Source organism: Euprymna scolopes, chromosome 16 (genome assembly GCF_053919585.1).
Source record: "Euprymna scolopes isolate OS-2025 chromosome 16, ASM5391958v1, whole genome shotgun sequence".
NCBI lineage: Eukaryota > Metazoa > Mollusca > Cephalopoda > Sepiida > Sepiolidae > Euprymna > Euprymna scolopes.
In genome coordinates, this window is record NC_136497.1 from 133,229,138 (window position 1) to 133,253,137 (window position 24,000).

Consider the following 24,000-nt stretch of genomic DNA (forward strand, 5'->3'; position numbering starts at 1 on the left):
AAAAGGAGAGCCGGATCCGTTTTCAATCGACGTGGGACTTGTTAAAAAAAGGGGGGGATGTCGCCGTTGTGTTTCCAAACGTTTTCTTCCGGGGTAAATTGTCTCTAACCAGCGGGAAACTGAACCTAATAGGGCTTCTAACGCTTCGTGAGGGGTTAACCGGTTTAACGTTTGTTTTTCTTTTTCTTTTCTCTGTTTTTTTTTTCTCCAATAGACAAGACCGTTCTTTTTCTCAACGATATCAGAAGACGCTCAATGGAGCTCTAACCTCTGATTCCCTTTTATAAGATATTCACAGCACGAACTCTTCTATTACAACAACTGTAAAGAATTACAGAATTACCTTGTCTTCTTTCGCGTACTTAGCGTATAGCGGAGTTTCTATGAATAGTTTTTTGATCCCCCGACAAAAGGAGGGTGGACTTGTAAATTCACAATTGTCCGTTCGTCCGTTCGTCCGTTCGTCCGTCCTCACTTTTCTCAATAACTACGTCTTGGAATTTTTTGAAAATTTGCACAAACATTAGATATGATATTAATTTATTTTTATTTCGGACTATTATTCCCATCTTTATTAGTTGTTGTTTTTCATCTTTTATTGGTTTGTTTATTCACAACGTTTCGGCCAACTAATTCCTCTGGCCTTCGTCAGGTGGTAACCGCGACGGATAGGAACTTCGAATCTCCTAACTGCATTCTCAGCCATCACTGCCATCCGTAGTTGTTGTCGTCTCACCACATTTTGGCCAAGTAAACCTCTGGTATGCCTTGGGTGGGATTGAAACCGCTATCTTCAGACAATGTTCATCTGGAACTGTAGAGATTCAACGTCTCTATCAACTGCGCTACGGGCCCCGAAGGGCGATCAAGGTTGGATTCTTTGATCTTATAAATCCACGTTTTAGTCCGAAATAAAAATAAATTAATATATATATAATGCTCATCTCAAAAATGAATTCCAATTAAGGAATAATATATATTAAATATGATATAAGTAAAAAAGTAACAGAACAGATTTTCCAGGAAAACTCCGGTTGCTCCCCTGGGGGTGCTTTTGAGTCAAAATGGCTAAAATTGACCATTTTGTGTAACTAACTGATTTCTATATAATTTTATTTGTCTATACTTCGCGATGACTCTTGGGTGTGCCCCAGGGGTTCTTTTAGGGATAATAAAACTCCATTTTTTTTGACTATTTTACCATATTTGTCTAAAATTTTCTGTGTATGCCTATTTAGCAGTTTTGCATGGTGCTGAACTCAAATTTAAATATGTTAATACCTTGGGGACTTTTGGGCCGAAATAGGGGGGGGCAATAACAGTTTTGCATGGTGTTGAACTCAAATTTAAATATGTTAAAGCATAAAACTGAAATGTTTTTTTCATTTTCACCAGGTTTTTATGTCCCCTGGGGATTTTAGGGATAAATGGGGATGTGGTGGGGGCAAATGCTGAACTTAGTCATTTTTTTATGTATCCTTCACTGGACCATGCATGCTTCACTTGTTTTCTAATATATGCCGGTAAAACCGTAGTTTAGCTGCCTGAACATAAGGCGATGAAAAAAATGTTACACAGGTGATAAATATCAATTCATTTTATTGTTTGTTAATTATTAGTGAGTGAGAAACCATTTTGAATTAAAATCTGTTTAGTATTACGTACGTAATATAAAAAAAAACATATGCTGAAATAAAAACTAGAAAACAACAATATATGCTGCAACCGCAAGTTAGCGATTATTTCAGCGTATATACATATTTTCAATGTGTTATTCTTAAAATTACATGCGTAATACTAACTTGATTTTAATTCGAAATGGTTCTTCACTTACTAATATTTTACAAAGACAACAAAAATAAAACACGATTTGTCGCATGAACATAATTTTCATCACATTAGGTGTTAGCGATTAAACCGCGGTGTTATCTCAATTCGACACGAAACAGGTTCAATGACATACCTGGCTCAGTTCAAACACAAGTAAATCAGAAATCACGATTAATATAGAACAGCAATTTACTATATAATCCATAGAGCTATATATCATTGCACATGCAAAATTTCAGCTAAATGAGAAAACTAAGTTTTCTTATATATATATATATATATATATATATATATATTTATGCATATATATACACACACACATATATATACACATATGCACATATATATTTATACACACACACACACACATATATATGTATATATATATGTATATATATATATACATATGTATGCATATATATACACACACATATATATATACGCATATACACATATATATTTATACACACACACACACACACACACATTATATATATATATATATATATATATATATATATATATATATATATATATATATATATAAGTGATGGTTGTGTAATTCCAACGAGAGAAAAAATAACATTTCAAACTCCCATTTTAAAAAAAAACTTTTCACGAAAATATCTGAAGCAAACGAAACGCGTTATAAAAATATTTTTAAATAAAAATATGATAAAAGGCTAAAAAACCCACAATTTTTTATGGCTACACTCTTTTATATATATATATATATATATATATATATATATATATATATATATATATATATATATATATATATGTTATTTGAGAGGGAAAACCAAGAATTAATAAAAAAGTAATCAATGTTTCGTCCCTATTTCAGAGGACATCATCAGGATTTCGTGAAATAATAGGGACGAAACGTTGATTACTATTTTATTAATTCTCGGTTTTCCTTCTCAAATAACATAACGTCAACCATCGCTTGCATTTTTATTTTATTTTTACTCATATATATATATATATATATATTTGTGTGTGTGTGTGTGTGTGTGTGTGTTTACTAGCAAGCCGCCGAGCATAGATTGCTCACAAAATACACATAAATATTATATTTTAATTAATGCAGATTTCTTACTTATTAGCTTTCAGCTAACACCGTTGGCTTACCTCGCGGTGAAAAGGGAACAGCTATACATAAGTCTTCCCTGACTGTCCATAGCCTCTCCATCATCAAGATTCCTACAGTGCCTCCACGTTGGCCACACACGGTAACTGGATGCCTTGCGGCTCCAAGCTAAACTTGTATGAGATCTCGAAGTAGTAGGGGACCCCAGAGGTAGTGCGTTATGGCCCACCGATGTTTGGGCATGTCCTGGCACGCTACCAACCCCTACTCCACTGTCTTGTAGATGTCCTTTGTTGGGCGAAAACTAGGGGAACCGACCTCAAAATTAAACACCACTGCCTTGTGGGCACACAAAAGGTTAAAAGATGGGAACTCTGACTTCAAATCCTACTGATGCCTGGCAGTTTTCCTTAAAAGCCTATGGAACCTCATCCAGAAAGAAAAGGCGTAGTAGCGGATATGATAGGACGACTGTCTACCTCGTTGAGATTACTTTCGGCTAGAAGCTGCGGCCTCCTCTGCTGCCAATCGTCGTGGGTTCGCTCCACTGGAAATGAACATTGAAGGTTCAGAGGGTGTCTATCTGATGCGCAACAGATACTGCACCTAAACTGCGCAAGCAAGTTTGGAGCCAATGTGGAAAGTCCTGTGGCGATGGAGTGAGACTACGCCAACACCGAGAGATAACGCACTAGGGCCCCGACTAGTCATCGTCAAGATTGACGGACTGCATGATTAACATGATTAACTGATGATGATTAACATGATTAACTGATGATGATTAACAGAAATACCGTAGGCATGTTGTTAAAATAATTATTTCAACCATTCAGAGACAACTTTTAACAACATACCAAGAAATTAGATGGACTAAAATAATAACAAACTTTAAAAACGGGCGGAAAACAGCTTCAATACAAAGTCGAAGAGCTTTAATACAAAAATGCTAGTTTATTTTGGTGTTTTAACACCCCCATTTTTTTTGCTGATGAGGAGACTTTGTTTAAATATAAAAATCTTCTTATCAAATTATTGCTCAAGAAATATTGTCTATTTCAATAAAAACATCGTTTCCGAAACGATCGTACAAACTATTGACTTTGTTTGTTTTCCCTTTGAAACTGATTTTTAATTCAAAATTATGAATCATTTTACTCTCTCTCTTTCTCTCTCTCTCTCTCTCTCTCTCTCTCTCTCTATATATATATATATATATATATATATATATATAAATTATTATTGTAATAATTATATATATAACTTGTTCTAAATTAAACTAATCTAATACTAAATCTTATATGATACTTACCGTCGAAGAGCTACTTGTGCCGCCATGACCCTTTGGCGTTCGACCACAAGCAGACAGTTTGCACACTGGCAGTCACGCCATCGACAATACCTCTTGTGTCCTTTCAGACAGGAAACTACACCATGGTTGCGACATCTGGCGCATTTCGGAGTGCGCAGAAGCCTGCGCACAGAAGCAGCGTTTGTCGTTTGGTGATTTGTTGACAGAGGCGCCATTTTAGTCTGCGTTTCCAATTTGACGGCGACCTGACTTGTGCTGGACAACATGATCTTCGGACTGGACGAGCAAGACGATGGGGAAGACGATGAAGATGACGAGGATGATGAATAGCAGGAAGAAGATGCTGTGGATGACATGTGATGACGGTGACTCGGGATCGCCACTGATTTCCGGTTTACATCGGAAGTGCAATCAGCAGCCATATTGAAAAAATCTAGTCCAATAAAGAAAAGAGTCAGAGATTTAATATTCGTTATAACAAAAAAGATAAATTAATATAAAATTAAATTGAAAACAGCAACAACAATAATTTCAACGACGGCTATAACAATTACATATTATTATTATTATTATTATTATTATTATTATTATTATTATTATTATATATTATTATTATTATTAATAATAATAATAATATTATTAATAATAATAATTTTGAGCGTACAGACAAATAGTACAAGCATAAACCCGCAACATCACTCGAAAACGAGAACCACAAAATCCTATGGGACATGGACATACAGACGGACAAACCCATCCAAGCAAGAAGACCAGATGTCGTAATAATTAACAAGAAAGAAAAATCCTGTCAAATCGTAGACTTTGCTGTCCCAGATGACCACAGGGTGAGTATGAAAGAAAAGGAGAAACGAAGCAAATACACAGAGCTAGCCAGAGAGTTAAAAGGGATTTGGATGATGAAGTAAATCAAAATAGTACCGATAATAGTAGGAGCCCTAGGAACAATTCCGAAAAACTTCGAAAAAAGAATGTCAGAAATTGGAATCAGAGGAATAACTGCAAAAATACAACGACTAACGATAATGAAAACGACTGAAATATTAAGGAAAACCCTTGAATGCGGAGAATAATACAAGACAATATAACGAATAAGCGTTACAGGGAATGAAGAACACCGAGACTGCATATCTACAAGTTCTACACCCCCATCATGCATCCCCCCATTGTTTCATCACCGTTCCTCCCAATAAAAAAGTGATACCAAAATCTCGGCTGGACAAGCGCAAAGAGAACTGGGACCTTGGGGAGACTGAGTGCCACTCAAATTACACTATAAACCAATGGCCACTACAAGCGAGAAATCAATGGTAAGCGGCTGTTGCGATGATGCAAATTCATTTGCAAATGCTATCTGATGAAAAATAATACATATGCGGCTACCTATTTGAGGGTAGCAACGTAATGTACTTGCAATAACCCTTATCCCAGAGTGGCTTCCGGGCCTTGATAAGTGATGATCACTGTGTAAAAAAAAAATGGTCAAAGGGAAAATCATCCACAACTCGCATTTAGGTAAAAATGCGCTTCCATATAAATAATTAATTGAATTCATTCCATAATATCCCAAACAAAAAAAAAAAACAAAACAAAAAAAAAACAACATATATCGTCTGGGCGGTCGAGTTATATGTATATATATATATATATATATATATATATATATATATATATATATATATATATATATATATATATATATATACATACATATATATATATATACATACATATATATATATATATATATATGTATATATGTATATATGTATATATATATGTATGTATTATGAATCTGGGAATATCCCAGAACATTATTTTTCAACATTATAATGCCGCTGCACACACTGCTAAAGTAAAAAAAAAAAATGTTTTTTCTGATAATTCAATTGATGTGATATTTTGGCCTGGTCAAAGACCCGATTAAAACCCAGTCGAGATTATTTGATCCATAATATCTCGTACGTTGGATGGAAGAACTTTTTCGAATTATGGCAGACTGTGGGAAGCTGTGCAAAGCAAATGGAATAGCATCTCCTCTTCACTGTGCTCCACTTTGGTTGAGAGCATGTCTAAAAGGATTGATCTTTTAAAGAAATCAAAACGGAATGCGATTCCACCCTAAGCATTTATCAAAATAAATGTCTTGTTCTGTGTTATTAGTCACGTTTAAGTTTTCTTGTTCAATTGTTCTTTGTTCAATATAGCTTTTAGTGCAATAAAATGTACAAAATTTGTTTGGCCAATTTTTTTTTTCCTCACGAGTATATATATATATATATATATATATATATATATATATATATATATATACTTATCCACTGACACGTGTATCGTCTCATCAGACTGGCGTAATCTAAGTAGGTTCGAAATCGGGACCCCATGGAAAGAAACCTAAACGTGTACCACTGGGCTATCTCACGTGAATGCTGAATGTATTGTGATTTTCGCAGATGTTATTTATTTGTTTTGCGATACTTTTTGATTAGTCGTAGACAACGAAACACGTGTCGGTGGATAATTATATTTTAAACAGTATATATGCCACTCTCTATTTGGGGATACCGAATAGGTGAAAGGGAGAATTTATTCCAACACACACACACACACACACACACACACACACGTCGTAATGGTTACAAGCTGTCGCCTAGGCGGTCGAGTTTCATTCTTTGCTTGAGGTAGTTGCTATTCTAGACGCAATGAAGAGCCGTGATACAGCGAATAAGTCTGTCGATTTATATATATATATATATATATATATATATATATATATATATATATATATATATATATATATATATATAATCTAATAAAAAAGTGTCGAGGCATTAATCGTGTTTGGCATAACAAAAAGGTTCATTGATAATATAAAATTCAATTGCAGACAACAACAATAACAACAACAATGAATAATAATAATAATAATAATAATAATAATAATAATAATAATGATAATGATAATAATAATAATAATAACAAAAGGATAAGAAAACGTTAATATCAACATAATATCGATTATTGTAGGAACCCGAGGAATATTCTCGAAAACCTTGGTGAAAATGACTAGGAGAAATTGGAATCAAAGGGAAGATTGAGACTATGTAGCAGACAATAATGCCCCCCAAAAAACCAGATGACATCTTTAGGAAAACCTTCGAATGCAGAAACCAGCCCACATAAATAAAACAGAAATAAAATAAAACGATGGAAAGAAAACCATATAAACACGGGAAAAAAATAAAATATGCAAGGAATCTTACAAGCTTAACTTCGACATAACAAATAAATAAATAAAAAAGAAAATAGTCGTGAAGGATGAAGAAGAATCGAAAGATAAAATAGGGAAAGCACTAATCAGACCTCCACTCTATGGATGTGAAGAGTACTGGGACCTTTGGGATGCTTATTGCAACCTGCAATTCAGTGAAGACAAATGGCCGCTGCCAGCGAGCAATATTTGGTGACCGGCTGTTGCTATAACGCAAAGTGAGTTACAATAGTTCTTGAAAGAGGTAGAGAGCACTGGAAGTCTAGGAAGACTTATTGTCACCCATACTACCGGGAACATCACCAATTATTATTAAAAAAAAACAACTAAGTTGACATGACGAATGACGTCACGAATAACAAAGAACAAAAGTTTCAGATCAATTTGTTTATGGACTTTGCGCGGTACAGATCGGCATTAATGAAAAGAAAGCTTAGATAATCGCCAAGAGTGAAATGCTACTTTGAGATTTCCGCTGTGTCCCCACATTTATCCTTAATAACATAATTAACTGACTCACGTGTTAACTATTTTTCTATAGAATATACTTTAAAACTAATACTAGCGAACGTCCTAGTTTCCTTTTTTTCTGTACGCGTATAAATGTATTTGGCTAGCTCCGCTGATGAGGGATACGGCCATGCGCACGAGGAAGCTGGGTGAATTGATGTGACAATCACTATAGTAGTGTTTCTCAAACGAGCGCCTTGACCTCCTAGGGATGCCAAGCAATTCACTACAAAATACCTTTGCAAATGTATTTTCTGATCTGATGACCATTAAAATATAATTCAGACACCATCTTGATATTGGCTTTGAGCCAAATATAAGTCACTGAGTTATTTTAAGCAAAATGTTCACTTTGATTTATAATTTTAGAGTAACTAAATAAACGAAATCTCCATTTTTGTGTTGAAGTGCAGAGGATCGCAAGTATCGGTAAGAATGCCACGGGTCATCAAAGGTTGATAAACACTGCACTAGACGAATCCATGGCGTGAATAATGAAGAAGGAGAACAAGTAGAAAAGGAAGAAGAAGACGATAACGAAGAAGAAACAGCGAGAAAATGTGCAGCCCTGAAATGAAACACTAAAACAAAACAAATAAGTAAAGAACGAATGAACGCGTGAAAGACGCGTAAAAAAGTGACAAAAATAATCACATTTAAAGACTTTTAGAAATGATTACAGTCGTAGATTTCAGCAAAGTAATACAATGATAATGTGTTCCACTAGTAGGACATTCTCTAAACAAATACTAAGCATACGGAAGGAGAAAAAAAGTTAAGAGGTAAATATAAAAATGGTGCTGTGACCAGGAGCAAAACAAAACCACAGACAGGGGCAATTAGATCTTCATTTGAGATTTCCCTAACAATCTTTATTAAATACAGGTCCATTGAAGAATTAATGTATTCATGCAAAGGTTTTTTTTTAAAGACTGCACATGTTAGCAAACAAAAATATACAATATCAAAATATTTATGAGGTGCCTTCAATAAGTTTTCAGGTTTTTTCGAATAGCCACTTTTATTGATAGTAAACATATGAAACTCTAGTTACTCTTGGGACAAACTTCGCGCAAATCTTCCACATTTTAAGTTTCTCGCAAATATTTGTGCGTACATCCCCACACTGACATCAAACTGTGCACTTATAGTATCTATAGTAATCCTACGGTCTTTACTCGTGAAATTCTTTATTTGGCCAATCAACTCTGGTGTTCTGACTTCCTTATTCCTCCTATACCTCTCATCATCCCTCACAGACTCCCTGCCTTCCTTGAATATCTTATACCACTCTAAAATTGATGTTTAAATCGTGCAAGATGGTCCAAAATCAGTCTGGAGCATTTCATAAATTTCTATGGCATTTTTCCAAGTTTAAAACAGAATTTTAATGCATATCGTTCTTCTAAAGTGTTCTCACATCAAGATTGCATTTTTGAAATTCACCAGCTGTGGCAATCAAGCTTTAGTATTGTGTATTCCAAATCTTGTTGTAGCTGTTCATTTGAACCTGAAATCATAGAAATTGATCAGTAAGAGGTATAACAAAAACATTTTCAATTGTCTACGCCAATTTAAATGCCTGTCCAAAAAAGTCTGGAATCTTATTGAAGACAACTCGACTTAAGCAAAAACAACACCTACCATAACCAAACTGTCTAGATTTAGCACACAATATGTCGGAATGGTACAAGGTCGAATTAAACAATGCTTACAAGTACACCAGGCATTATTCAGCGAACCAGAAGAAAGAATTGTCACAGCGATCCCAAATCAAGTCTGAAAATATAAGAAGCAAAATAAGCAGTAATAAATGAAAAATGCTAGAAAAATCTATTGATGTGAACGATAATAATACACAAAAACTTCTTATTCTACTAGGTCAGGTTTTGTCTAATAAATATCTTAACGACTAGAAACAACGTGTAATATCTGTTCTACCACCACACTTCACCTTTTCACGATTTACTGTTAAAAAAAAATCAACAACAACAAAAAAAAAATTTACGTAAATATATAAACGATAAACACTAAATAAGTAAGTCGTCTATGGCATCATAGGGTAATATTACGTAAATATATAAACGATAATATTACGTAAATATATAAACTAAATAAGTAAGTCGTCTATGGCATCATAGGGTAATATTACGTAAATATATAAACGATAATATTACGTAAATATATAAACTAAATAAGTAAGTCGTCTATGGCATCATAGGGTAATATTACGTAAATATATAAACGATAAACACTAAATAGTAAGTCGTCTATGGCATCATAGGGTAATGGATAAGATCCTGGACTGAAAAGTGTAGTATCTGTTCTTCAGATGCTGCACTTCCATTTCTTGTTCTCTTTCGGTGGAGGAGAAATCCTACACGTCTGAGACAATTTTTATTTTTGTACCTTTTCTCCACGTTAAAAAACGACCCTGGTGTCTAATTCTGTCCCGTGGGGAGGCATAGTAAATAAGTACATAAGGTCCAGGGTTCGAGTCCTAATAACAATCAAGCTACGCTGAAGAGGGGTAAACCCCCGAAACATGCATTTACGTAGATTACTGTTTTAAAAATAAATAAATAAATATATATATATATATATATATATATATATATATATATATATATATATATTGCAGTTTTGACAAAAGACCCAAAATAATATCAGGGTCTCTTCATTTACGACGAACATCCATAGAATTTCAACATCAATATTTTATATTACATATGAATGAGTCCCCTGCGGAATTTCCATAGGTCCCGCTAATGAATTATAATTTCAGTATAATACAAATTCATCGGTTTAAGAAATTTGAAAATCTGTTAACTAACCAGATAACACGGTACAGGTTTTTCTTTTTTTAATCAATAAAATATTATTTATTTTATTTTATTTATTTTTTTTTACTATACCGATTTCTTCTACTGTAGTAAAATTGATCACAATGTTACCAATTATGTTGATATCCGCAAATGAATCGAATTTTTCCCAAATTCCAACCGTGACCAGACCCAAATTCCTCTTGAGGAAGGGAATGAGCAGGGGCCAATCAACCACCGTTCGAGGTATTACCCGAAAGCAAAATGGCGGGTCTGCTGGTCTTTTTGACGCGTGACACGGTCGGTTTTTCTTATCTCGGTTGTAAATATTTACAATGAACCATCGGTCGAAAGTGGCAATTCCCTAAAAGCCCGGCGGTAAGTGGCGATGGAGAAGAGCCAGGCCGAATAGCCGAGTAGTTAATGCATCTGCCGTGGTAATCAGACACCGGGATTCGCATCTTACAAAACGACTGGCGTTTGCTTAACGCGGGTAAATCGAACGCCGAATCGAAACGGAATACTTGTATAAGACATGTGAAGATTTCGGTAAAATCTGGATCGTTTTCGCGGTTGTTTATTCAAAGGGCGGGAAATAAATGGATACATGCATATATATATATTGTATGAACAAAGATGGCTGCCGGAACAAACACACGGTGTTAAGTCTACTATGAATTTTTTTTTCTTGCAGCATTATATTGTCATGCACTTCGTTTTTTTTATCTAAGCAAAGAATTTCTTATTTTTCTGAAGAGTTTATGCACGAAAAGAAACGAGATTGACATAATAATAATTGCTTGTTGCTGCATAACAAAACGGCTTTGTAAAAAATGTACCGATATTGTAATACGCTGGAAGAGCTGTTTTGCATGAAAAATAAATATTTGGAGCTTCGAATGTAACTATACTGTTGTTCTTTATATATATATATATATATATATATATATATATATATATATATATATATATACATATATATATATATACATATATATATACATATATATATACACATATATATATATATATATATATATAAATCAACTGAATTAAAGGAATGAATTATAAGATGGTCAACATCATGAATTTTGGAATATAACTTTTGTCATTTATTCTCTCTCTCTCTCTCTCTCTCTCTCTCTCTATATATATATATATATATATATATATATATATATATATATATATATATATACATACATATTTATATATAATTTTTACTATAATAATTTTAAAACTCTCTCTCTCTCTATATATATATATATGTATATATATATGTGTGTGTGCGTATATATATATATATGTATATATATATATATGTATAACTTTTAAATAATACGGACACTATCATTAGTGCAGAGATTCAAACCCAGCCACGAAGACATATCTGACTTTATTAGCAAGGAATAAATCACACGGCCAACTTAAACCGCGAGAAATATCGTTTAAATTTAAACATTTATTTTTAAATGTCGAGACGTCTGTCCATCGTGATCTAATAATCATAACATCATGATCTGCGCATGCAAGCTTAAGTGACCAACTTATATAGATGTACGTACATGTATGCACCCCTCCCCCACAGTAGCTGTAAGTACTGGTATTGCCTGATCGAAACATTTTGCACGCTGAGGAATTAGTAACATAGTATTTAAGATACAAGGAATATCTAAACTTGTTACAAAATGGGACACCATGTTGGATTTAGGGAATCATAAATCATTCTTGGTACATGAAAATCAAACGTAAAGAAAATATCTCTCAGAGCTGAAATAAATAGTTACATATCCGGCTGTAAACGCAACTGTTTTCAGCTATTAAAATTTTAAAATGTATTAAATTAAATACAAATTTAATTAGAAAAACTTTTTTTTAAATAAATCAAACTTAAATAGTATTTCTAAAACGATTTTATTACAATACAAAATTAATGACATCGAATTAATTATTAAAATAGGTTTTCTTTTATATTATATAAGCAAATGAGATTATTCATTGAATGTAGTTTTTTTTTTTAAATAAATAGTATTGATAGAAATCATGCTGAAATAATGTTGAAATAAAAAAAAATAATAGTAAACTGAAGATGATCAACCCATAAAAAAAACGAAAAACCTTATAAGGAATAAATTAAATTGAATGGTATAAAATATGCAAATTAGCTAGACATTTTGCAAATAAATGCAATTCAAAAACCCATGTATAAAAAGTCGTCTTTTCTTTTTAAATAAATAGAAAATATGGTCGTTAATATGAACATTAATACACAAAACAGAAATTTAAAGGAATATATATATATATATATATATATATATATATATATATATATATATATATATATATTGCTTAGCAAAGGCCACAGAGGAGACAACTGAATTAGCAAAAGTGAAGCTGGTCTTCCGGACACTATATATATATATATATATATATATATAGTGTCCGGAAGACCAGCTTCACTTTTGCTAATTCAGTTGTCTCCTCTGTGGCCTTTGCTAAGCAATATATATATATATATATATATATATATATATATATATATATATATATATATATATATATATAAATCTCAGCAATTTTTATTGGTTTGAAAGTATAGGGTTTTTTGTCATAAAGTATTAACCATAAAAAAGTATTATAATTTAAAAAAAACTCAAGTAGTTTCGTCCCATAGAACCAAAGATATAAGCATTGCAATATTCTATTTGGCTATCAGTATATATATATATATATATATATATATATATATATATATATATATATATATATATATATATATATTTATATATATGTATGTATGTATATATATATATGTATGTATGTGTATATATATATATATTCTATTTGGCTATCAGTATATATATATATATATATATATATATATATATATATATATATATATATATATATCACCTTTTTGGTAATTTTATAAGTTCTAAATCTCACCGACTATGGATCAGAATTTAACTAATGAAGGCTCGTTGGAAAGCTAATGCCATGAATTGTGTAGTTTGTTATGTGGCATTTGCCCTTAAGGTCACACATTAAGGGTTTCATCCATATAATTTGAAAAAAAAAGCAAAGAGAGACTTGATTCCAAATTTTTCTCATATGTTATTTTTGACCTATTTGATTTTTATACATAGAGTAAATTTCACAGTGTATAAATATTATTTGATACTAGAGGTATTCATAATCGTACCTTACTTCCAAAAATGTATATATACATTTATATATATATATTTATAGATATATATACATATATATACACATATATATATACATATATATACATTTATATATATATATACATATATATACATATACATTTATATATATACATATACATTTATATATATACATATACATATATATATACATACATAAATATATGCATATATACACATATACATACATATATATATACATACATACATATTTATATATATATATATACATATATGATTGTTGAGCTGGATTAAATCCGACGATATGAAATAAAATGGAGGTGGAAGGACCTGGATACTCAACGTTTCGCCCGATTTATGCGGGCTTCTTCAAGAGGGATGATCATTGACGAGAGAGTCGGAGGATTGGGGCTATATATAATACAAATACAAAAAGAAAAGCACTAAAAATTTACCATAACCGAAACCGAGACCATTCCTTAAATAGCCAGACACACAACAGACAATTAACATTACCAACTAATAATAACAACGACACAATCTATAAGAACCTAAATAAGACAGGCATTCAAATAACAAAACTAAACTCTTTAACAATTAGGGATCTAACACGTAAAAATTATAACTAATACCAACATTAACACCAAAGCCGGAATATATTCCATACCCTGCCTTGATTGTGGAAGAATATACGTAGGAGAAACTCAATGTAATTTAAATAAAAGAATATATAAACACAAAAGAGATGTAAAAAACAACAATACACTCAACGCCATATTTTGTCACATCATGGAAAACGACCACCATTTTGATTTTAACAAAGCAACTTTCCTTAAACACATACATAACAGATCCACACGACGTTTAATTGAATCAGCTATAATCTCCCATTCCAGCAATATAATTAAGCAAAGAAAAGGTTTTTTCCACGTTGCTCCCTTTCTGTCGAAAATAATTATTAAAGAAAACAACTTAGACACCGGTTAAACGCGAAAAAAAAAAAAAAAAAATTCGTAATTTCACTTAATTTTATTTTTATTTTACTTATTTACTGTATTTTATCATTATCTATTTTTTGACTCCATTTTATCACCTCCTATTCTTATTTTTAGATACCATCTTTTAAGTTACTGCGCTATTTTATCCCAATTCAATTATTTCTAATTTAAAAAAAAAAAAAATTCTTTTGTAATCTCGTGTCATTTTATTTATTTAATCTATCACCGCTATATTTCCAAACACAATTTTTAATCTCTACGATATTTTATCTTTTAGACGTAATCCACTACACTAGTTTACTCTAATTAGTTCTTCTCTCATAAAATGTATATACATGTATATATGACATCTAATTTACATAAGGAAAACACGCTGCTCTCCCCCATCATTATATATAGCCCCAATCCCCCGACTCTCTCGTCAATGACCATCCCTCTTGAAGAAGCCCGCATAAATCGGGCGAAACGTTGAGTATCCAGGTCCTTCCACCTCCATTTTATTTCATATACATATATATACATATATATATGCATATACATATATATACATATATATATACATATACATATATATATACATATACATATATATACATATACATATATATATATATACATATACATATATATACATATACATATATATACATATACATATATATACATATATATATATATATATATATATATTAGTATTTGCATGTTATATATAATATATGAATGTGTATATACATGAAACTTCCTCTTTCGGTTAAATAATAAATAAATTAAAGATGAGTGCCGTACATGTCTATTTTCTGTTTATGGGGGCAAAAAAAAATAAGACTGAAATGAAACAAACAATAAATGAAAAAATCATGGATTCCAATAGAAAAATGCGGCATAAAAAGTAATATGGTTAAGCTTAAACATGGAAAAGTAAAGGACAAAGTATTCTAGTAAAAAATATAATGAATTCATAACTTAAAATATTGAAGCATTAAGAATTTAACATTACATAATCAAGTCTTAATGCTGCAATATTGTAAGTTATAAATTTATTATATTGTTTACTAAAATATCTTGACCTTTCTTTTCCAGTTTAGTCACCTAGTCCTTTACTTTTCCATGTTTAAGCTTAACCATATTACTTTTGATGCTCGCATTTATTGGATATATATATATATATATATATATATATATATATATATATATATATATATTGTGCGTTTTAAAAACGTCAATTTTAAATGGGCAGCTCTATTTTCTTTCACTGCAAACTTGGCAACTATCGATTATTTTCAGTCCGACTATGTTTGGCAATTCACAACGAAGAGACTGACACCCGATAAGGTTGGCAATAGATACGATTAATTTGGATAATTAATACAAGCATTCTCTGGATATCAAAATGGCTCATGTCTACGCCAATAAAGTAAACACAGTAGACCACTTGGAAGACAACATTCGACGCGTTATTCTTAAAATACACTCCAATTCAATATCCCAGCAGACAAGAGGAATTATTGTCCTGGAATTCATCAAGACTAAAATGACAAAAAAAAAAAATAGTCAATTACGTTGTTCAATTCTTTCTAAACTCAATGTAATATATATATATATATATATATATATATATATATATATATATATATATAGTCTTACGTATACAGATACATACCTCTCTACCGCTCTCTATCTCCTTCTCTCTATCTCTTTCTCTCTCTCTCTATATATATATACACGCACACACATATACATACATGCGCACAATGGTTTAGTGTATATATATACACACATATATAAATATATATATATATATGTATATATATATGTATAAAAATATAACTGCTTATATGCGCATAAGGTTCCGATTTATTTATGTACACCCCCCCCCCCACACACACACACACATATATATATATAATTCCAGAATGTGAAATACCAGTCTCTCAGCAGTAGCTTTAAAAGGAATATTTCCAAAGAATTTTGTCTAAGAATATCCTTCCTTCATGATCTTTATTCCTGTACAGAGTAGTAGGAGAGGTGGTGTGTCTACTCGCAGTCTTAACGTCCGAGAACCGATGTTGTTGGCTATCATCACCCCTGTTGGTCATCAGATTAGGGAAACGAATAGACTTTTGACGAGAGAAAGAAAAGTGTCATTCCATCCTCATATGCGACACCCGATCCGAACGGTTAGGCGAAAAGTTCCCCCCGCAACTTTACGCAAGTGCCCCACACCCACCCCACGGGCCCTTTTCTCGCTGTTTTTCTTTCGCGAATAGAGGAGAAAGATTTTCCTGGCTGATAGTAAATCTGTCGGATGCAACTCCCCATTCCTTGTCCGGTTATCGGATCGGCATGTTGAAACATAGATTTCTAACTTTGCCTCATAACGCGAAATATCGCCGCCATCTTCAACTTCACGCGAACAAAAGGAAAACGAGAAACGGCGAGACTTTAAATGATCATTTCAAACATCAATTTACTATTATGAGCAAGGATATTTTTTTTCCCCCGTTAAATTCCATTTCACTGGTTAGCATGACAGACAAACAGATGAACCTACAGACAGAACCCCTTGGTTATAGTCAAGATGGTTTCCTCTTTATGACTTCCGGTTTTTCTGCGGTCCATTTAGCTGTAAAGTTAATAGGGTTATGACAAGAAAATATTCTTATACTCTCGAGTATATATCCGACACAGTTAGACACAGTTAATCAATCGAGAACCACATCACTCCATCTAAAAACATATAAGATATTAGCTGATATATACTCGAGAGTCAAAATAAGGAAAAGAATATTCTCCTGTCATAGCCCTAATAATTAAACATGGTCAAGCGGACAAAAAAGCCAGTCTTAATATGCGGAAAATGGGAAGGCCTTTAAATTATCTGAGAGGAAGATAAACATTAATCAGAAGAGACCATATCTTTCTTGTCACTATCGTCCCGTCTGCGAAACATAAACCGGAAGTAAACAGGAGCAGACTACCTTGATTCTAACCAATCTCTTTTTAAGAGACATAGGCTAGTTTCCTTTTGTTTGCCCGTTTCGCTATGAAAATACGTAAGTATGACAGACAGGCCGATAGTCGCTCAATCACTAATCTCTCTTTCTGGGGAAAAATGTTTCTAAACTAATTAATACCGCATTGTCTATCAAGCACCAGCACTGCCCCATCGCTGCAATGTTGCATCCCCATATTTGTTTTTCTCTCACAGTAGGTGAAGAGTATTATATCATAACATGACGTTATAACAAAAACAGATAGTTTAAAAAAGAGGTTGCTATAGAAGCCAGTCATAAAAACGTCGCTCACCTCCTTACGTTTTATTTTACGATTTGTAACACCAGTAAATTCATCAGAAGTTTTGTTTTAATGAACGAAAATTGATTTTATTTTCACAATATAGCTGAGAATGTGATCTATAAACTGTAATAATTGTTTAAAATTTGGTTGAAAAATGAGTGAACTTTAAAGCAGTTGTAAACGACTAAAACCGCCACTTAACCATATATTCAAGCATGATAGTGTTTGAATGATTCCGGGTGGATATCAAATTAATTTCATACGAGGTTTCAAGACGGATTAGAGTTATCGTATCTCAAGTAAACAGCATCATCATTGTCACTGATGGAATGCCTGATAGGACGACATGGCGAATAAACTCGCTTGGAAGAATTCGCAATTTTATGATGCGGATTTTACGCGATAGTCAAGATTGTCTGTTCCTTGTGATTTCCTGTTTCTGATGTCTATTTTACTATATATATATATATATATATATATATATATATATATATATATATATGTATGTATATATATGTGTGTGTGTGTGTTTCTTTCCAATTTCTATTGAATCTCACTCTTTTAGAACCTCCTCCATATGCACGTTTAAATTAAAGTGAAACACATATCTGACGAAGGGAAATGTTCCCGAAATATCATACGAAACTTTCCATTAAACCACAATGACACAAGTAAGAATGTAATATATTGTAATAAGACACGGTCAAGTGAACAAGAAAGATATTTTAATATGAGGAAAAAGGAGAGACATTTATCTCATTTACAAGGAAAATAATCATTATTCAAACGGGACTATATCTTGCTTGCCACCTTTATCCCATCCGCAAAACCAAAACCGGCATTAAATTTTACCGGATAATTTTGAATATAAACGAATATTATGACATTTTTATTTCTGTGTTGCTTGAAACTTTCACCTGATTTAAATTTTTTTTTTTTTTTTACTTTTACATAAAAACGTGCTCGACTGAGTTAGTTTAAAAATGAATTGGTTTCCTGTCGCCTTTTCCCCTTCTAACATCCATATATAGGCTGTGCGAGTCGTTTTATATATTAACACCCTCCGCATAATCTCCCCCCCCCCAAGTTTACCTTATTGAAAGACGTACAATAGTACAATTAATAAAAGTAATAGTATATTTTCGACTTCAGACGCACAGAAAATCAATCTATTACCAATAAATGTACAATAATAAAAGAAGTTATAGTATAGGTTTGACTTTAGACAGGTAGATATCAAATTTTTATTAGTGATACATAATTATTGTTATCACTTTTACAAGTATAATTTTAAATGGATTAAATAAATGATTCTATTTAAAATTCAGTATAACTTTGAAAAAATGCACCTGGCAGAAGTTACAGTGAAAATAACAAACAAGATACGAATATTATTTCTATCCGAAATCATTTCAAAATATAAAATAAACACACCAATAAAATAAAGATATATATATATATATATATATATATATATATATATATATATATATAGTAATTTATAAAATATATATGGCGATTAAGCTACATTGAATATTCTGCGTTTCATCCAACTATAGGATTCGTTAGGCTTATGCGCGAATTCTGTCGTTGCTTCTTGTTTTTATATATGTTGAGGATTTCTAGTTGGCCAATCAGCTTTCTAGTATCCACCGCGCCCCTTCCTATCAGCCAATGGGCATGCATTTTATCAAACAAAGGATCTGTTTTAGAGCTAGGTTAGTGGTTTTAGGTGGCCGTTCTCCTTTTTTTTATACATATAAATATACCTATGTGTACACAATAATGCACATATATATACATATATACATATATATATATATACATATATGTGTGTGATCGTTTATGTATATTCATGTTTATTTAATTTATGTATTTGTTTGTTTTCTATTGTTATTGTTAGTTTTAAAGCTATTTTGTATCGCTATCCTAGAGTAAGTTTTATTTTGTGAACACAGTTGTTTGCTATTTCCTGCCTACAGTTTAATAGATTTTGAGGTTCTTTAAAGTACAGGATAGAAAATTTTTCATGGAGGCATAATTTACATGGGTCGTCTAAATGTCTGCATGTGGTAGCTTGTCTCATTATTTTCCATTCGACTACCGGCGAATGTCCGCTTTCTTTGAGTTCCCAGTATTTATTCGCTAGTGTTGTTTTTATACGGTGTTTTTTATTTTTGAATGTGCTTTTGTGGTCATAGTATCGGGTTTTGAAATCTAAGGAAGTCATGCCTATGTAATATTTCTTGTTATTCGGGTTTTCTTTCGCAAATATTGTTGCTTGATAAACTACGCTTTTTGTTAGACATTTATTTTGGACTGGGCAAAGTGTGCGGTGTCTACAATTGCATTTATCTTGTTTGCCCAGTCCAAAATAAATGTCTAACAAAAAGCGTAGTTTATCAAGCAACAATATTTGCGAAAGAAAACCCGAATAACAAGAAATATTACATAGGCATGACTTCCTTAGATTTCAAAACCCGATACTATGACCACAAAAGCACATTCAAAAATAAAAAACACCGTATAAAAACAACACTAGCGAATAAATACTGGGAACTCAAAGAAAGCGGACATTCGCCGGTAGTCGAATGGAAAATAATGAGACAAGCTACCACATGCAGACATTTAGACGACCCATGTAAATTATGCCTCCATGAAAAATTTTCTATCCTGTACTTTAAAGAACCTCAAAATCTATTAAACTGTAGGCGGGAAATAGCAAGCAACTGTGTTCACAAAATAAAACTTACTCTTGGATAGCGATACAAAATAGCTTTAAAACTAAGAATAACAATAGAAAACAAACAAATAAATAAATTAAATAAACATGAATATACATAAACAATCACACACATATATGTATATATATATGTATATATATGTGCATTATTGTGTACACATAGGTATATTTATATGTATATAAAAAAAGGAGAACGGCCACCTAAAACCACTAACCTAGCTCTAAAACAGATCCTTTGTTTGATAAAATGCATGCCCATTGGCTGATAGGAAGAGGCGCGGTGGATACTAGAAAGCTGATTGGCCAACTAGAAATCCTCAACATATATAAAAACAAGAAGCAACGACAGAATTCGCGCATAAGCCTAACGAATCCTATAGTTGGATGAAACGCAGAATATTCAGTGTAGCTTAATCGCCATATATATTTTATAAATTACTAACTAGCTCTACCTACGTATTGAGCACTTTTGAAGTAAATACTTAAAGTTTACGCATAAATCTATACTTTCGTATAGTAAATTTATGTGAATAAATGAAGTAGTTATATATATATATATATATATATATATATATATATATAAAGCTGAATGTGTGTGTGTGTGTGTGTGTGTGTGTGTGGTCACGAATAGGCTCCTATATGGTTGACTATTTAAAAAAAAAACATTACATATAATGATAGAAGATGTATCGAGACACAGGAATGAGTATGTTTGATCTGGCAGAACGGTGGTTCATTAAAATGGTGGGGTCTGCGTTCACACCTTGTCCACAAAGTATGGAAATAAAAAATGTTAAAATTAAAAAAAAAAACGTTTACAAGAGTTTTTGATATAGATGTACATGAGAATATTTGATAAGTATGTTTCAATTTAAATAGGGATGGTATAATAAAATTGTGGGGTCTGCGTTCGCGCCTGGCCTCCATAGAATGGAAATAGGCACAAACTTTAATAAAGACTTTTCATATCTATCTGCGTAAGTATACTTTGATAATTATGTTCCAGTTTGAAGAAATATGGTATAATAAAATTATAGGGTGTTCGTCCACACCTGACCTCCATAGAATGGAAATATGTCACAAAGTTTAACAAGTTTTTTTTTTAATATAGATCCACAGAATATTGTGATAAATGTTTCAGTGTGAACAGGTATGGAATAATAAATTATGGGGTTTATCTATTTTATTTTTACTTTCATCATATTTTGCTTTGGTTTTGATACCCCCAAATTCAACCCAAATTTACAACCCTTCCTTTTCATAACCTATCATACTTTCATAAATCAGAGTCCATTTTCTGTAGGCTGCTTTTGAACCCAGTCAACGACGGGTACTTTTGCTAGTATATATATATATATATATATATATATATACATATAATAGGTCTGAAATATATTGAGATTTATAACACCATTGAATACAACAGAAAAAAAAATTACTGTTCTTTAGAGTTAAAATTTGTGTGAAAAAGAAAAAACAAACAACAAAAAAAATAGAAATTTATTTCTTTTGTTTTCATTTAATTTTACTCTATATATATATAAAAAAAAATCTCGCATTGTTCTTGGCTTTTAATTTTACCTTATAATTTTCTTCAACAATGCTTCAAGCATACTACAATCTACTTATATATATATATATATATATATATATATATATATATATATATATATATATATATTTGTACTAGCTGAGCACCTGGCATTGCCCGATCGTAAAACACTTAACTATGATATTTTAATTCATGCAACTTTCGTATTTGTTATTATAGAGTCGATTCTCTATCGATCATGATAGATTTTATTGTGCCTAATATATAGTAGCGATTTCAAAAGTAAAATAATATAAGTTGGGTATCATCAGCTAGTATCGAAACCAAAACAAGCAGATCTCTAGCCTTAGTCGTTACCGTTTGAACAATCATCAGATGCATACGAAATTAATAATGAATCGAGTTTAGCGCATAAATTTATATTAGTGCATGCCTACAACTAACACGTATAGTCGAATTACGCCTGCCAAGTTTTATTTTAAAAAAATTAACCCATTAGCAGCTATTTTACCGGTTAAAAAAAAAACAACATAAAAAATGGCCTATAAAAAAATGCAATAACTATACCTGTCTCACGTCACTCTGCAATCCTGCGTCTCGGTGGAGATGCACTTTGATAAAAATGGAGACAGACAATTACATTTATGTAATAAAAAGAAGACGTATTTCCAGTCACAGTAGATCCTAAAACATAGATTTGTTTTTGTTATAATTCTGAATTTTTAAACCCAAATGACCCAGTGAATATCTTTGCTTGTCTTCGAATCAATTTCATCCATTTTTAAGCAAAACAAAATTCTTACGATGATAGGAATTCTGATTGGGCGCGTGTTTTCCTTATCTTTTGAAAATCTCGCCGAATATTGGGTTTAGGAGTTAAAAGATGAGCCTATCTAAAGCCTGTATCTGAAATGTCGACGCGAAGTCATAAATCTGACTAAATACCAATATGGCAACTTCTGAATTAACGGTGTTGATTAGCTCGGTTTTGCCACGTCGACTAAAAACACGATATTGAAAGAGTGGAACGATAAAATTGTCGCCCTTGAAAAGACGATACGATTACATTTCTGTTTGATGAAAACCGGTTCTCTTTTTTTTTTCTTTTTTTTTTTGTTGTTGTTGCAGACCAAGTATTAGTTGGCCAGTTGTGTACAACCCCCAAGAGCAATAGGAACCTTCTATCATGTCTGAAAGTGACACAGTGTTCACCGAGGCATGTACAACTCATGCTCTCTACTGATCCAAGTTATGACCACAGGACCATTGCCAGCACCTTCAAAATGCATCGCTGGATTGACACAAACAACAGGGACGTACCCAGTGTGATGTAAACAAACTTTCTGGCCAGGACTATGGTCTTTGGTGG

The 24,000-nt window shown here is 32.0% G+C and overlaps 1 protein-coding gene across 1 annotated transcript in view; it reads right to left on the minus strand.

The window, feature by feature from the left end:
• Nucleotides 1-24,000, minus strand: part of LOC145296095 (uncharacterized) — a 234,630-nt gene that overhangs the window by 27,051 nt on the left and 183,579 nt on the right. The window contains exons 2-3 of the mRNA XM_080142235.1: nt 9,676-9,810; nt 4,233-4,665 (exon numbers count right to left, since the gene is read on the minus strand). Coding sequence (XP_079998361.1) covers nt 4,233-4,654 — 422 coding nt within the window. The 5' untranslated portion in view covers nt 4,655-4,665; nt 9,676-9,810. The remainder of the gene's footprint in view (nt 1-4,232; nt 4,666-9,675; nt 9,811-24,000) is intronic.